Source organism: Dreissena polymorpha, chromosome 9 (genome assembly GCF_020536995.1).
Source record: "Dreissena polymorpha isolate Duluth1 chromosome 9, UMN_Dpol_1.0, whole genome shotgun sequence".
NCBI lineage: Eukaryota > Metazoa > Mollusca > Bivalvia > Myida > Dreissenidae > Dreissena > Dreissena polymorpha.
Genome location: NC_068363.1, coordinates 21,250,669 through 21,268,030, shown reverse-complemented (window position 1 = coordinate 21,268,030; position 17,362 = coordinate 21,250,669). Strand labels below are relative to the sequence as shown.

General features: G+C 39.0%; 2 protein-coding genes across 3 annotated transcripts in view; both read right to left on the bottom strand.

The window, feature by feature from the left end:
- The window catches only part of LOC127846695 (NLR family CARD domain-containing protein 4-like), a 755,110-nt gene that overhangs the window by 227,765 nt on the left and 509,983 nt on the right, over positions 1-17,362 (bottom strand). The gene's annotated exons all lie outside the window — the stretch shown is intronic.
- The window catches only part of LOC127845901 (uncharacterized), a 126,082-nt gene that overhangs the window by 7,636 nt on the left and 101,084 nt on the right, over positions 1-17,362 (bottom strand). Inside the window, exon 8 of the mRNA XM_052377078.1 lies at positions 7,637-7,741. Within this exon, the coding sequence (XP_052233038.1) occupies positions 7,637-7,741 (105 nt within the window). The remainder of the gene's footprint in view (positions 1-7,636; positions 7,742-17,362) is intronic.

The following is a 17,362-nucleotide window of genomic DNA, read 5'->3' as shown; positions in this document are numbered from 1 at the left end:
GAGAGAGTGGGGGCCTTTTTTTGAATTGAAAAGTGAGGCCTTGTGTGACAAGAGAATGAACCCACGCGTCTGAAGTTATTTGGAGCCATCGATTTGCGAAGTGCATAAGTCTGGCCCCGACTGGTACCTCCGGCATCAGAGGTTGTGGCGGTAGAAAGGGGTATGACCTAGGGCTGACCTTTAGGAGGTCCACCCTTGCCGGAAGAAGGATTAAATGACTTCTTGTCCGCATTGGGTTTGCCCTTACTCCATTTTTGTCTTACAGAAGGCTTCCGATAGGAAGTTGTTCTGTTCTGAAAAGGAGGCCTATTAGTGGGCTGACGTGGAGCAGACGGACGCTTAGTAGGGAAACTGTCCCTTTTAGCGTTCTTGGCCGGTGGGGCTCCTGGGGGCTTAGAAGCAGGGCGCTTAAAAACCACAGGGCACTGGCCAGAGTTGCTCCTAGCTAAAGAGGCATGTATCTGATCTTCACGATCAGCAGTAAGTGCCGACTGTATCCTCCCTCCGAAAAGAGACTCTGCTGTTCGTGGAGCAGTTCGAAGGGAGTTTTCGCCTGTTTCCAAAAGGAAATTATTGGGCAAGGAAGAGAGGATGAGGTCTCTCCGAAGCCTTAACATCTCAGACATAGAAGACGCAGCATTGTGAGATAAACACTGCATAGTACGTGAAAGATGTATTAACAAGGCCCGGAGCTCCTCTGGGATTGAATCAGAGAGCTCCCAAACCAAGTCTAAGGCTGTGGCTGCCATGAGATCTAGCTGGTTAGCCAGACCTATGGAGCGGCGTTCTCTCAGCTCCCAATTTTCCAACAGGGAAAGAGGGACTGATGTATGGGTAGATGATGAAGGCATTGTAAGTGACAGCTTACTAATGTCAGCATCAGGAACCGGAAGTTTGGAAAGGTCCAAACCGGTAGCAGGATCTGGTACCGGAGCCTTATAACTTTTCCCGCTGTCCATCTGTTTAGGCTCCGTCAGCTCCTTAGGGGCTTTCCATGGAGATGGCGAAGGCTTATTGGCTGGTTCAAGTGACTGGAAAACAGCCATTGTGGAAGAGCCAATAGGAAGGCGTAGATCCACTCGGGAAGTAGCCTTACTTATCCTGCTGGGCTCTCGTCTGCGTGCTACCTGTTCTGTAACGGTAACTGCAGATCCTGTGAGAGACAAGGAAGGGCGGGGGCAGAAGTCCTCATCTAAGGTATTGAACATAAGTTTGTATACCTGATTGATGGAGGCCAAATAATAAAGTTCGGCCTCATTAGACTCCGAACCCACCTCAATCGAACCATATGCGGGAGCATTGGATTGATTGAAACGGGTGGATATAGGAGAAGGAATAATAGATTCATTCGCTTCTATCATGAGAGAATCGTTTTTCGGCACCATCAAAGATATAGCTGGTAAGTTAGGTCTCTCAGAGATCAAGTCAGCAGACTCACTTTGAATACCAGAGGTCGCTGGTAAAGGATCAGTCGAAAATGGGACAAAGATTCCCGGCGACTGTTGGATCCACAAAGTATTGGGATTTGATGGTGTAGCGGCAGCCCGGGGTATACTTCTATGCAATGTGGAAGAGACCCGTGAGGCTGAAAACGCAGCCGAAGTGGTTAGATTAACCCCTGTACCTTGAGCCTGATATGTATGCAAACTAGTGTTTGAATACAAGTTATGCTCAGTGGTTGTAGGAACGGCTGAAGTGTGTGTTGAGGCCAACATAGAGGCCGACACACGTGGAAGGGTGTCAATAGATTCCTCAGAGAAGGATCGACTAGGGGACCTAGGAGTCCGAGAGCGCCTAATAGAGGAATGTCTATGTCCCTTATCCCTGCAACGCCGAGACACTGTTTGGAGGCGCTGGGAATGATGTTTCCTGATCGAACGTCTCCCCGAGCGCTGGCGTGATCGCTCTTTATGAGGCAATCTACGCCGAGAAACACTCGGTGAGCGTGAACGACGTCCCCTCCGGTAATGATGAGGGCTATTTGGAGTAGACGATGAGTCATACGACGACGAGCCCGAGGTGGAGGAGTAGTCGGAAACATCAGACACTACACGTTTACGTCTGCGACTCAGAGTAGAAACGCGGCTGCGTCTACCTTTGTGGAGTACTGACAAGGTAGTGTCAACATCTACGGTGACCGGAACGGTCTGTGGCACAGACCGAAACCCGGTGACCGGATCGGTCATTACATGACCGGTGACCGGACCGGTCAATGAACGGTGCCCGGTGACCGGACCGGTCACAGCATGACCGGTGACCGGACCGGTCACAGCATGACCGGTGACCGGACCGGTTGACCGGACCGGTCATAGCATGACCGGTGACCGGACAGGTCAGTGACCGGTTAGAGCATGACCGGTGACCGGACCGGTCAATGTTGACCGGTGACCGGTGCCCGGTGAAGTCTCCGGACCGGTCAACTGGTCAATCCCGATGAATGGCAGGCTTTTTCCGCTCCATTTTGGGAAAACGCCACACTGGAATTTTGGGAATTTCGCGTCGTGAAAACCCCCATTTTGGGAAAAAAATTAATCGCAAAATTGGCTCAATTGGGAAAAAATATTGCATGTAAATTATTTAAAACAGTGTTTCTTATATTTCAAAGAAGCCGTTAACTGGTTAATAACGACTATTTTGATAACTTATTATTAAAATTTTACAAAATATTATGAACATGTGTGATTAGTGCAGGTTTTTTAATCTGAATTTGGGGAAAAGGCTTGGCCTTTTTGAGGTGAAAAAAATCGCGGGAAGCGCCGGATTTTGAGGAAAAAAAGGAAAGTCTTAAATAATCATTTACATATTTTACAGTTCTTAAAACAAATTCAAGGCAACAGATAATTTAATTATGCAATACTTTCTATTTTCTACACCAGATCAGGTCAACTTATATATTTATAGGGTAAAAAAAAAAAAAAAAAAAAAAAAATTTTTTTTTTTTTTTTTTTTGAATTGGGAATTTTTTTTTCAATTGGGAAAAAAACAACCAGATTTGCATTGGGAATGGGGCCGAATTTCGGACCCGTGGCATAGGGCGGAAAAAGCCTGAATGGACCGGGCAAATTTTGTCCGGTGTCGTCACGGGGTAGGGACCGATGCCTGGCAGCTACTGATGGCATATGGTCAAGATCGTGTGGTGAAAAGTCCCGACACACGGAACTTTTCCTACGTTGATCTGATGCCGAGTCATTCAAATGGTCATTCCCGATGAACGGACCGGGCAAATTTTGTCCGGTTTCGTCACAGGGTAGGGACCGATGCCTGGCAGCTACTGGTGTAGTATGGTCAAGATCCTGTGGTGAAAAGTCCCGACACACGGAACTTTCCCTACTTTGATCTGAACTATTCTTGTTGCGTCCACGACTCTTGAAGGGTCGACGCTTAATGGCCCAGGTATCAGCAGACCAATGCTCACAGAAAGGGCAGCAGTTATCCTGGGTACATCCTGAAAACGACAGGCAGCTACCATGGTTGTCCCATGCTGCCTTTGTGTGTCCACATGAGCCACGTGTTTGAGGCATACTTTGCCTTGAACAAACAAACAAATACACAAAACGATACAGAAATACACGGATATATATACGGAGAATGTTTTAAAACAATACAAAACTTCTCTATTCTGTTAAACAAAAGAATCCAGCGAAACAGAAGCAACAATTAAGTTTATAACAAAATGTCGGCCTTTGTATATCGCCATCCGGAATAAGAGTGAATTATGGGTAATGTCCAGTTTTGGTTGTGCGGCTACACGGCACTATGTGACCGCTCTGTCCTACTAGACGGGTTTCTCAAAAAGTGTGGGATTCCTCGGACGAAAAATTCCGGATAAATTACGATCCTATCGGAGTAAATAGCATATGATATCAGGTAACGTAATTAAGCTATTAAAATTGACATTGTATGTATCTAAGTTGTTAGTATGTTACTGCTGCAACATAGTATTGACACAAAGCAAATCAAGGCTGGTCAAAGCAGTTGGTCAATCCAGTGTCTTATATCAAATTACAAATGCCACTGTGTTAATCAAATTCTAATTTTAAAGTAGATGTGTGTCCATAGGACACAGATGCCCCAACAAATGGCTCTGTCACAAACATTCCTATAGTTTGCTAAATTAGGGGTCATAACTCTGTAGATATCTGATACACTTGCATCAAAATACTCAGGTATACAAGTTCAAATGCTGACAACTATTCACAGAAAGATGGCTCTAGCAGTTATACTTTTCAGCGACACAAACTTTGGGCTATGGACAGCCAGATGGACAGAGAGACAAACAATGGCAAATCACCCCCTCCCTTTTTGTGGGGTCATACAAAATTGTTTATGATTAATATGACAGTTAGGGAAAGCAAGCTTTACATATAAACTTAAATGTATTTTGTAAGAAAGGAAAGCAGAATCTGCAATAACGAATTTAACCCATAAGGTTTAAAACACAGCATGGAATTTGTAGGTTCCCTCAGCTAGTTCCATCATTGGGAAAAAAAGAAACTTGGTAGTGTAAAGTCTAGATGAAGCGTGCATATCTGTCACCTCTATTTCAAGAAGCACATATGTTATGATTAAATAGAACATACATATATTTTCACAGTGTAAAAAGATATTATCTTACCTAAAGACATCTGTACTGGTCAATTGCCAAGGGACCATGGTGCATTCAAGGATGGACATCACAAGGTGATCCCCCAAACACATCTGCACTGGACTCATTACAAAAGAGTCATAATGAATGGAAATTCTGCAAAATATCTAAAGAAGAATCATGTAAGCCTTCATTTTACAGTTTATTTATTTTACCTGCAAAATGAAAAAGTAGGGATAATAGGGCTATTTGAAAAAAAAAGTAGGGAAAAGTAGGGTTAAGAAAAAAAAGTAGGGAAAAGTAGGAAAAGTAGGGACCAGTAGAAAGCCTGTATTTCGGGTCACTGTGACCTTGACCTTTGACCTAGTCACCTGAAAATCAATAGGGGTCATCTGCTAGTCATGATCAATCTACCTATCAAGTTTCATGATCCTAGGCCTAAGCATTCTTGAGTTATCATCCGGGAACCATTTTACTATTTCGAGTCACCGTGACCTTTGACCTAGTGACCTCAAAATCAATAGGGGTCATCTGTGAGTCATGATCAATGTACCTATGAAGTTTCATGATCCTAGGCCCAAGCGTTCTTGAGTTATCATCCGGAAACCACCTGGTGGACGGTCCGACCGACAGACCGACATGTGCAAAGCAATATACCCCCTCTTCTTCGAAGGGGGGCATAATAAGTGGTTTTAGGTTTTTAGGTAAATTAAATATATTCATAGATTGTGGACATTTACAGACATTTTATTCCCCCCTTCGAAGAAGAGGGGGTATATAGTTTTGCTCATGTCGGTCCGTCTGTCCGTCAACATAATTATAATTTTCATTGTTTTACCGCTATTTTTAGATATATTTGGTTTCCATAATGTGACCCCCAATTTTACCAAGGGCGACTTTTCTGAATGTTTATATCAACATATGGATTAGCTCCCCTTGAACATACATGTTATGAAATTTCAGAAATTTAATGATCGCTTTCATTTGTGTAAAGACATTTAAAACTCATAATTATAATGGCAAAGAAAGGGTGTGAAAGGAATTTTCAAGGTGTTTTATAGCCAAATTGACAACTGACCTTAAAGAGTAACCTTCACTTTTGAAGTAAGAATACATTGTACCTGAGTAACATGGGACTCATTGTCTTAAAATGGTTGACATTTGTACCCAATTCTTTTAAAATCCATCGATATACAGCAAAGTTATAAAAAAAAACTGGAAGTTTTTTTTCCACAAATCATGAAATGCACAAACTGACAGTACGAATACTTTATGCCGACATCTTCAATATGGCCAAAATAAAAGAATAATGAAACATTTATTTTACATTTGACAGCTGTGCACTTGGCTGGAGATTTTTTCACAGGAGATTTCTTTGTGGTCTTATAGTGGTCATATTTTCATGGAACCAAATCTCACTCGCCCAAGAGTGATCATTTAAACAAATGTACATAGCAAGTATCATGAAGACTGTGCAAACTAATTGACTTCTAGTGTTCACAAGATTGTAATTAGAACTAGGTGCCAAAATATGATGTGGACGTTTGTTCTCACAAAGTTTTCTGAAAATAAAGCAATAAATGTGGTCTCTAAAATATTCACAAGCATTGAAGGTAATTTGACCTGGTTACCTGTTTTTTTTACACTAGTTTTGAACCAGGCTCAGATATCATTGGTACTGACAAAGTTTAGTGAAAATTGGGCAATAAATGTGCCTTCAATTGTTCACAAGCTTTTTCTTTAATTTGACCAGGTGAACCAGTTTTTGAACCCATGTAAGTCAATTGTGAGTTAGGCCGAGATATGAAAGGGAAAATGCTCTGTACACGTTTCAAAAAGATATGACCATAAATGTGGAATCTTACAGTTTTCACAAGATTTTTATTATTTGATGTAATGACATTTTTGATCCCAGAAAACCCAGTAAAAAGATCATTTGGACAAGTATTATAACCATGCTTGTTATTAATTGGCCTTGAAGAATTTTTCCAGAGCCACTCGCCCTGCAGGGCGAGTAGGCCTGACAATCCACTCGCCTTTCACTTTAATTTACTCGCCCTGCATTTAAAAAAATATATACCTATATTTATAGTTATGATCAACCAGAACCTTTTTAACCTATGTAACATAGTGACACTAAACTGCAAACAAATTAACTACATTATCTGATGGATTTTATTTGCTTTCCTTACGATTTCTGCACCTGTTTACTTTTCTCAATACTTTGCGCTTCTCGTTTTGATGACCTTTCTTTCTGTTCCCTGTCTCCACCACCTTGCAGATATTTTAAAATAGAACCTTTTTCCGTGCCGAGTTTTAATATTTCAGACAAACTTTTACTGAAACACACGCTTGATTGACAAATGGTTACAATTTGGTAAATTTTGGCTAAGGCTTCTGATCACAAATTATTCTGTTTATTAATAATTATTGTTTCTGTTTAGTTTTAATTAAATATAAGAAGAATAAAAATCAACCAGTAATGTATTATTTTTTTATTGATATTTACATTAAAATGAAATTTTATTCTTCACAGAATGACCAATATATTTAACTGTTGTTTTTTTAAATTTTTAATCGATTAGCTAAGAGCACTGACACCTACGAAAAGAGCGCAGCCGATTTCGAGAATTATTTTTACTGTGCCGTGTGATCTGTTTCCAACTTGGCAAAGATATCATTGCGAACAAAAGCTCAGATCAAATTGTTTGAAGATTGGGCAATAAATGCGGCCTCTGAAGAGCTAACAATTGTTTTTCTTTAATATGACCAAGTCACCTATTCTGTGACCCCACATGACCCAGGTTTGACTTTCGCACAGATATAATACAGACAAAATGATTGGGCACAAAATGAGGCAGCACGAGTTTTCACAGTGCAGGACAAATGCTCAAGATGCACACCACATGATGGATAAAAGGCGATAACAAAAGCTCACCATGAGCTTATTGTTCACAGGTTGGCTAAACATCTAAATGTTTTGTTTTAAATAAGCCTGCAATTCATGATAATGAGAAGGATATATAGAATGTGATACTACATTTTACATACGTTTTACAACTTTGGACGGTGAAATGTCCATTGAATCTTCAGCATTAAGTAATTCATCATCCTGGTTGCCAGTCAATATGTCATCAAGCACATTCTCATCACCCTCTAAAAAAAAAAATGCATACTGCTTGCAGATTTCATGGTATAATGCCATTTTACGTTCCAAGTACCAAGGCTTCTCTTTAAGTATACTAAAATGTATCCCAGTATAGAAAATATACTCAAACGTTCCTAAGAGTAAGAATACTAATGCTCAATCGGTAGTTTTCATCTGATTTTTTCATATTCATTATGTGTTTATTCCAATATTCTGTAAAATTAAAAAAAATCCAAACTTATACACAAAATGCATGTTGAGGCAGGTTTTGTTCAAATATAATTTTGTTTGGTGATGTTTTACAACATCTGATTTTCAGTTTTGGCCGTAACCCGCTCGACTGTCGACCGGGTCGAGTGATTTTTGCGTTGGTCGAGTGAAAATTCCAAGCCGGTAGCCCAATGGGTCGAGTGCTTTTTTTCATGTCCGAACTTAGTAACAAGTCCGAAAAAGCTTCATAAAGACGCTTATTCAAAACTGCACTGGTTGTTTCCCTTGTGCACTTATTGATTAGACGCTTATCGAACAGTGTTGTAAGACGATCTCACGAGACGCTCTAACAATTATTACTACTGGGTGTAGAACTTGCGGCATTCATTTATTTTAATGTATTTTCTGTGTTATTTTGAGCGCGCATCGCACAAACTTCAACCGCAAAATGAGAATGAAGGAAGCAACACAAAATATGAACAACGAAACAAAAATAATTCCAAACGTCATGGAAAAATAATCGGTCTTTGCTTCGTTTTGATGTCTCCAAGGAATTTGATTATACGCCTGCATTGCTGACTTGCTGGTATGTGCATGTCATACATTATGTTAAAACAAGAGGGCCATGATGGCCCTGTATCGCTCCACTGTTTTTTTATGCGAAAAAAACGCGCAATGCGCATGGGTTGAAATGTACTCAAGCATGTGACTTTCTCTGTCTATCCCTCGTCCCATTGGGCGCTTAAAGTTGGAAGGGTGAGCATTTTTATATATGGAAAAAGTTACTACCGTGTTAACTAAACAGACTAAATAGCCCGGGAATTGTTCCTTTGAAGCACAGTCCCATTGCTTATAACGTAGGTACATTTATCTCTCCAAAAGATATTGTCGTTCTTTCTATTTCACATATTTTTAGATGTTGAAGATCAAATATACGCATTTGATTTGAAACAGATTCACAAGACCCGTAGAAATCAAAATGCCTTAACCCTTTACCAAACGACACATTTTGGACTTTCCCAATTTGAAAAAGGTTGCAGACGACAATTAAATTGTAATGGAATATTAAGGAAATAATCAGGTAGGGTAGAAATAATTGTGATAAAGGAGAAATTGCTCATCTTGAGCAATTTCTCATTTTATCATAATTTTTTATAAAGTCGTCAGCTATAAACCCGTAAAATCCTGTTGGTGTTTGGTAAAGGGTTAATAATCTCTGGTTCCTTCTTAGAGCCTTTCACACATTTATAACAAATACAATAGTAGCATCTTTCTTTGTAAAGAATCATCTCAAACAAGGGCTGTTTGTAAAACATGCATGCCCCCCCATATGGGCTGTCAGTTGTAGTGGCAGCCATTGAGTGAATACATTTTTTGGCACTTTGACCTTGACCTTTGACCTAGTGACCTGAAAATCAATAGGGGTCATCTGCGAGTCATGATAAATGTACCTATGAAGTTTCATGATCCTAGGCGTAAGCTTTCTTTAGTTATCATACGGAAACCATTATTCTAATTGAGTCACCGTGACCTTTGACCTAGTGACCTGAAAATCAATAGGGGTAATCTGCGAGTCATGATCCATGTACCTATGAAGTTTCATGATCCTAGGAATAAGCGTTCTTGAGTTATCATCCAGAAAACATTTTACTATTTCGGGTCACAGTGACCTTGACCTTTCACCTGAGAATCAATAGGGGTCATCTGCAAATCATGATCAATGCAACTATGAAGTTTCATGATCCTAGGCATAAAACGTTCTTGAGTTATCATCCGGAAACCATTTTACTATTTCCGGTCACCGTGACCTTGACCTTTGACCTAGTGACCTAAAAATCAATAGGGTTCATCTGCGAGTCATGATCAATGTACCTATCAAGTTTCATGATAATAGGCATAAGCGTTCTTGAGTTATCATCCGGAAAACATTTTACTATTTCGGGTCACCGTGACCTTTACCTTTGACCTAGTGACTTCAAAATCAGCAGGGGTCATCTGCGAGTCATGATCAATGTACCTTTGAAGTGTCATGATCCTAGGCCTAAGCGTTCTTGAGTTATCATCCAGAAACCACCTGGTGGACGGACATACGGATGACGGACGGACCGACATGTGCAAAACAATAAACACCCTCTTCTTCGAAGAGGGGCATACATATAATTAACAACCCACACATCCCTTAGACCAACAGGCCTGAGAATATTATGATAATCTAAAGATTATTTCTTATATTTATAAATGTATTTAATTAAGTAATACATATGACTTCTAAGATCAATTCATAACTTATATTAAGAAAATTATAAAATGATCAGAAATTTGTATAGATCGCAGGGTTTTCATTAGGAGGCGGCCGGCGGCCGATTTGACCGCCTCAAATGTTATTCAGGCCGGCTCAAATTCGGAAAGAAAATTAAAAAAATATAAAAAAATCGGCAAATTTTCACGACGATGACGAGATATTTAGTATTCGTAAATATACTAACTGTCTGAAACGGAAGTAAACAACCTTAACCGATATATGTTAACTGCTTTCTCATTGGTCGTATCGATGTAATTGTCCAATCGCGGAGCGGGTAAAGAGACTGTACGACTTTGATTCAAGGTCACAAACTGTGACATAGTCAACAATTGGATATGTCAAAAAAAGGAAAAAGAAACGACTTTTTTGTTTGTGTTTCGAGTAAGAACGATAGTTCCCTGTTGAAGTTATCTTGTTCCAGTTTTGTTAACGTTTATCATTTACCGGCACCTCCGGATAAATGCACTTTCCTGCTACACTTACATTTCGTTTCTTATTCGATTTTCGACAGATTTCGTTGATGTTTGGTTTCTTCGCGGAGTTTTGATCCTCCGAGCGGTAAGTGGATTTATTTACCACATTTTACAGGAGGGTGAGTCTTTCATTAGGATAAATGAAACTCTCGAGCCCCAAACTCTCCTGATTTTTTCATGATTAAGGTCGGACTTGGTTGCCTAAAATGCTAAATATATTGAATTGGCACTGCAATGTTGAGCTATGTCCAAATTTGTATTTGAAAAAAAATGGCCCAAAGAAGCTTCCTCAGCAAAATATTTAAATCCTAAGATTGCATCGGCTGGGGCAACCTATGCCCGATTTTTTTTCCAAAAAATTGCCTAAGTTGATCAAATAAAAACAATTATTCTCATGTCAATAGACACACAATCTTTATAAACTGAATAATCAATTATTTCAGAAAAAGACAGTCATGAAACACACAGTGATGCCAGTGCAGGATGCTCATCTGAACCCATACATTTACAGACATCTGAACCCGTGCAAGTGCAGATGTCAAAGGCAAACGAAGAATCCAACCATGTTGTGGATAGTTATAGTGGTACTAGTACAGAAAACTCTAAACCTGAGGGACCAAAACAACAAACATGTACACCACCCACAGGTAACATTTATATTTATGGTCAGTAAGTATGTTAAACTTTTAGTACTCGTCAGATCATTCAATTTTGCAAAATGATTTTTTTACCAAGGCTAACTTCATATAAAAACAAACAAACTGGGAAGCAATCTGTCTGCATGGTTTAAACATATTATTAGCTCTTTAAAATCAAAACAACTGCAGAAAGTTGTGGCTTAATTATTTAACAGTATAGCAATTTATTAATAAATAGTATACTGCACATAGAAAATGACATGCTTTTCTTGTATGAAAAAAATACAAAATGTTTGCAGCTGCTGTAGATTTGTACAAGCAACTGTCTAATTCAGAGTGCAAATACAAATACATTTTATTTTAAGTTGGTTTGTATATAACAAGTATAACATTAGCGATGTTTCTCTATTGACCGACATAAAATGGCTTGCACATTAATGGCATTTATTTTCATGCACACCCAAGTGAAATTTGGACCTTGTGTTACAGTGTATGCACTGCATGTGTCATGGTTAGATTTGACAGAAATAACTATTTCTGATTCTTGGGATTTTCATCCCATACAAATCTTCAGAGGTTTTTCTGTCACATCTACGCAAGACACACTCCTGCTCCAAATCATGATAAATTTTCCTTCTTCACAGATGTCCATGAAACAAAAGCATGGAGTCCTGAGGAATGTAGGAATGCATTGACCACTCTGTTCGACTCATCGAAGAAAGTGCACAATGTCCATGTGTGTGGCAAGACGGACTGCACTTCCATCAGTCATCAAGAAGAACAACGTTTAACCCCCAAGACATTTCAACATAATTGGATGACAGCGAAAAGATGGTGGTTACATAGAGGGAGAGGGGATGTACTGTTTGCCGTGTAGGAAATATGGTATGAAACATCCCCAGAATCAGAAAGAGGTATTTGCTGCAACACCTAGTGTGCGGATGAAAATAAATGCCATGAATGTTCACTCAACATGAAATGTCATTGTCATTATTGGAAGTTACAACTTATTAAAATGTTAAAATTTCCAGTGTTTGTTTAATTCAGATTTTCATTAATACTGTAAAGAATACATGTTATGTACTGCACAGAAATTATACATTAAGCTAGGGCCCGGGCCCTTCGCCCCCGACGGGGACATTCCACCTCAGACCCATGCATCTACATGAAAATTTAAAGAAATAGATTGTGATATTTGCTAGCCAAAGTATTTTTTTCTGTTTTGAATCTCTTAAAAAACAGGTGTCTTAAAGCTCAGGAGAAGCGATTTCTTTGTTTCAAATAAGCTAAATTGCAGGTGCTTCCGGGGGCCTCTGGCCCCCCTGGACCCCTGTCCAGGGTGTGCCCTGAACCCACCATGGGCCCTATCGGCACCCAGATTTTATTTTCAGGATTTCAAATTTGGGACAATTGACACCCCTGAAAGTTGATGTAACCTGAGGACTTAACAATTCACATTAATATCCTCTATTTTAACTGAGGAAAAGCATGTAAAATATGTGCCCAAAATCGCTCAGAAGCCACGATTTGGCACCTTTATTTAAAAAAATTTCAGGGGGGCCCCCGGACCCCCCTAGCAGGTTGGCCCCCTCAAATAACTCAAAAGCCTGCTTCAAAGAATCCTAATGAAAACCCTGAGATCGTTGAGCAATTGACAATCATATCTCCACAATTCATGAGTCACAATTCACAAATGGAACAATGAATCATTAGTTATTAAAAAGCAGCATATAGACAGTTAAGAACATTGCACTTCATTAATTCCAACACCTTCTCTTTGATACAAAGTTTGAGTTTACAATGCAGAATCATATATTGACTTTTATGGAAATAATTATGTTCATGGAAGTTGTGTTTAAAAATCAATAAGATATCATTAAACTGGTTTAAACACTACAAAAAAGACATTAAATAAACATGTCATCCGAAATTTTTTTATCCGGATATATGGTCACTTTCGACATATTTAAATAAATCCCGACTTTTTTCAGTTTATAAGAAAAACATTCAGAACACATGTTCTTACTTCAATTCCTTTGTAAGCAGTCACCATCTGATCTAAAATGGCACTAAATGACAGGGTTTTATCTCATGTTTACAAGATGTTGTTGTTGTTGGTCACAGCCACACGGCCGCAGTAATCTCCCCTGGTAAACGTCATATGTTCAGTTTTGTGACCTCCCGGGACAGGGTCAAATTTGATCCCTGGGGAATAATTTGAACAAATTTGGTAGAGAACTATTAGATATCACAACATACCAAATTTAGTAGCCCTAGGCTCTATAATTAAGAACAAGAAGATGTTTGAAGTTTGCACAAAATAGGCCTTATTTAAGCATATGTTCATTTTTGTGACCCCTGGGGCAATGTCAAATTTGTTCCCAGGGGCATAATTTGAAAAAACTAAGTAGAGAACTATTAGATGTCACTACCTACCAAATTTGATAGAAATAGGCCCAATGGTTATGGACAAGAAGATTTTTATAGTTTGCATAAAATGGGCCAAATATAAGCATATGTTCAATTTTGTGACCCCTGGGGAACGGTCAAATTTGATCCCAGGGGCTTAGTTTGAACAAACTTGGTAGAGGACTATAAGATGTCATTACATACCAAATTTGGTAGCCCTATGCCATACTGTTATGGACAAGAAGATTTTTAAAGTTTGCACAAACAGTGCTCCAGCTAGGCCTAAATCGAAGGGCGCCGCGCCCTGCCCTCCCGAACCTCCGCACTGCCCCCCGAACCTCCGCCCTGCCCCCCCCCCCTCAAAAAAAAATTATTATTATTATTTTTTTTTACATATGATAATTCATAAATCTCTTATTACATGGTAATTAGTTTAATCCTCATTGTAGACATTATATTTGAATGGTTTAATAATAATCGGAATAATACAATTATTTATAACATATAAATTAACATGCAATAGGAAGCATTCCAGAAACACCCGCGCACTCGAACGTGCCCTTTTCACAAAATACTGCGCATCGAAAGTGCCCTTTTGACAAAATACTGCGCGTCGAAAGTGCCCTTTTGACAAAAAAGCCCCCCTGCCCTTTTCAAATCCTAGCTGGAGCACTGACAAAATAGGACTTATATAAGCAAATTTTCAATTTTTTGACCCCCCAGGGCGGGGTGCAAATTTGACCCCAGGGGCATAATTTGAACAAACTTGGTAGAGGACTATTAGATGTCACTACATACAAAATTTGGTAGCCCTAGGCCCAATGGTTATGGACAAGAAGATTTTTAAAGTTTTCACAAAATAGGCCTTTTATAAGCAAATTTTCAATTTTTTGACCCCCCCTGGGGTAGGGTCAAATTTGATCCCAGGGGCTTAATTTGAACAAACTTGGTAGAGGACTATAAGATGTCACTACATACCAAATTTGGTAGCCCTTGGCCCAATGGTTATGGACAAGAAGATTTTTAAAGTTTTCACAAAATAGGCCTTATATAAGCAAATGTTCAATTTTTTGACCCCCGGGGCAGGGTCAAATGTGACCCCAGGGGCATAATTTGAACAAACTTGGTAGAAGACTATAAGATGTCACTACATAGCAAATTTGGTAGCCCTAGGCCCAATGGTTATGGTTAAAAAGATTTTTAAAGTTTGCACAAAGTAGGCCCTATATAAGCAAATGTTCTATTTTTTAACCCCCCCGGGGCAGGTTCAAATTTGACCCCAGGGGCATAGTTTGAACAAACTTGGTAGAAAACAATAAGATGTCACTACATAGCAAATTTGATAGCCCTAGGCCCAATGGTTATGGACAAGAAGATTTTTAAAGTTTGCACAAAATAGGCCTTATATAGCAAATTTTCAACCCCCCGGGGCAGGGTCATATTTGACCCAAGGGGCATAATGTGAACAAACTTGGTAGATGACTATAAGATGTCACTACATACCAAATTTGGTAGCCCTACGCCATACGGTTATGGACAAGAAGATGTTTAAAGTTTGCACAAAATAGGCCTTATATAAGCAAATTTTCAATTTTTTGACCCCCCGGGGCAGGATCCAATTTGACCCCAGGGGCATAATTTGAACAAACTTGGTAGAAGACTATAAAATGTCACTACATACCAAGTTTGGTAGCCCTAGGCCCAATGGTTCTTGACAAGAAGATTTATAAAGTTTGCACAAAATAGGCCTTATATAAGCAAATTTTCAATTTTTTTACCCCCAGGGGCAAAGTCAAATTTGACCTCAGGGGCATCTTTTGAACAAATTTGAAGAGGTTCACCACAGGAACATTCCTGAGAAATTTCATCAGAATTTGACCAGTAGTTTAGGAGAAGAATTTTTAAGAAAAAGTTGATGCACGCACGCACGCACACACGACGGACACAGGACCATGACATAAGCCCCGCTGGCCTTTGGCCAGTGGAGCTAAAAAACTAAGTAGAGAACTATTAGATGTCACTACCTACCAAATTTGATAGAAATAGGCCCAATGGTTATGGACAAGAAGATTTTTATAGTTCGCACAAAATGGGCCCAATATAAGCATATGTTCAATTTTGTGACCCCTGGGGAACGGTCAAATTTGATCCCAGGGGCTTAATTTGAACAAACTTGGTAGAGGACTATAAGATGTCATTACATACCAAATTTGATAGCCCTATGCCATACGGTTATGGACTAGAAGATTTTAAAGTTCGCACAAAATAGAACTTATATAAGCAAATTTTCGATTTTTTGACTCCCCAGAGCAGGGTCAAATTTGACCCCAGGGGCATAATTTGAACAAACTTGGTAGAGGACTATTAGATGTCACTACATACCAAATTTGGTAGCCCTAGGCCCAATGGTTATGGACAAGAAGATTTTTAAAGTTTTCACAAAATAGGCCTTATATAAGCAAATTTTCAATTTTTTTACCCCCATGGGCAAAGTCAAATTTGACCCCAGGGGCATAATTTGAACAAATTTGAAAGAGGTTCACCACAGGAACATTCCTGAGAAATTTCATCAGAATTGGACCAGTAGTTTAGGAGAAGAAGATGTTTAAAGAAAAAGTTAACGCACGCACGCACGGACGCACGCACACACGACGGACACAGGACCATGACATAAGCCCCGCTGGCCTTTGGCCAATGGAGCTAAAAAAGCAATTAAATATCATGCACTTTGCAAGTATAGTTTTTTTGTACAGATAAAGTTTATCTGTCAAGGTACAAATCCTGAAAGTAAATTCAGAGGTGTATTACACTGCATTTTAGATGCTGATAAAATCAGCAAATCGGCGATATGATAAACCATATGTGGCTTAGGTGATAGAACTACTGCTACAAATGTCGTTTTAGATTTAGAATACTCAGAAGTTTGGGAGGAAAAGTTGCCTTCTTGTGCTACTTCTTATGCACATATATTATTGCTAGTTTGACATTTTTTTTACTTTATTCGGATATTTGTTTGGAAAATTTATATCATGTTATAACATTGTTTGTTTTTTCAGGCCGCCTTAAGGAGCATACATAATATGTAAGACCTGGATGTCGGAGACTCAGACAATGACCATGATTGAATGGAGATGTCTGTTGATATTGTTTTAATTTTTTTGTCAGACATTAACTGTGAATAAAAACAGAATCAAGTGTGTATTTGTTTAATCTTTATTGTTCTATTGTTTCTTCAATACAAACATACATGTAGTTATAAATGTAACAGAATTGTAACTTTTATATTCGGGCTAGTTAAAATTGATTCGGGCTAGTGAAATTTCAAAGCTTGTAGCCCAACCAAATTTTTTTTATTAAGACTGGATTTTGGGCCGGAAATCAACTCAGGTAAGTCTAATATTGGCCAGGTACATTTAGGTATCATTTTAGTACCTTTGGTACGTTGATATGAACTTAAAGAATACTGGGGGTACTTTAAAGTAGTACCAGAGCCGACAGTGACCAATCTACCCCTATTTACTATGGAAGAAATCAAATTTAAAGTGGATTAAAACAAAAATATCCTCTATTTAACTTCAAATTGAATATATTATTGTT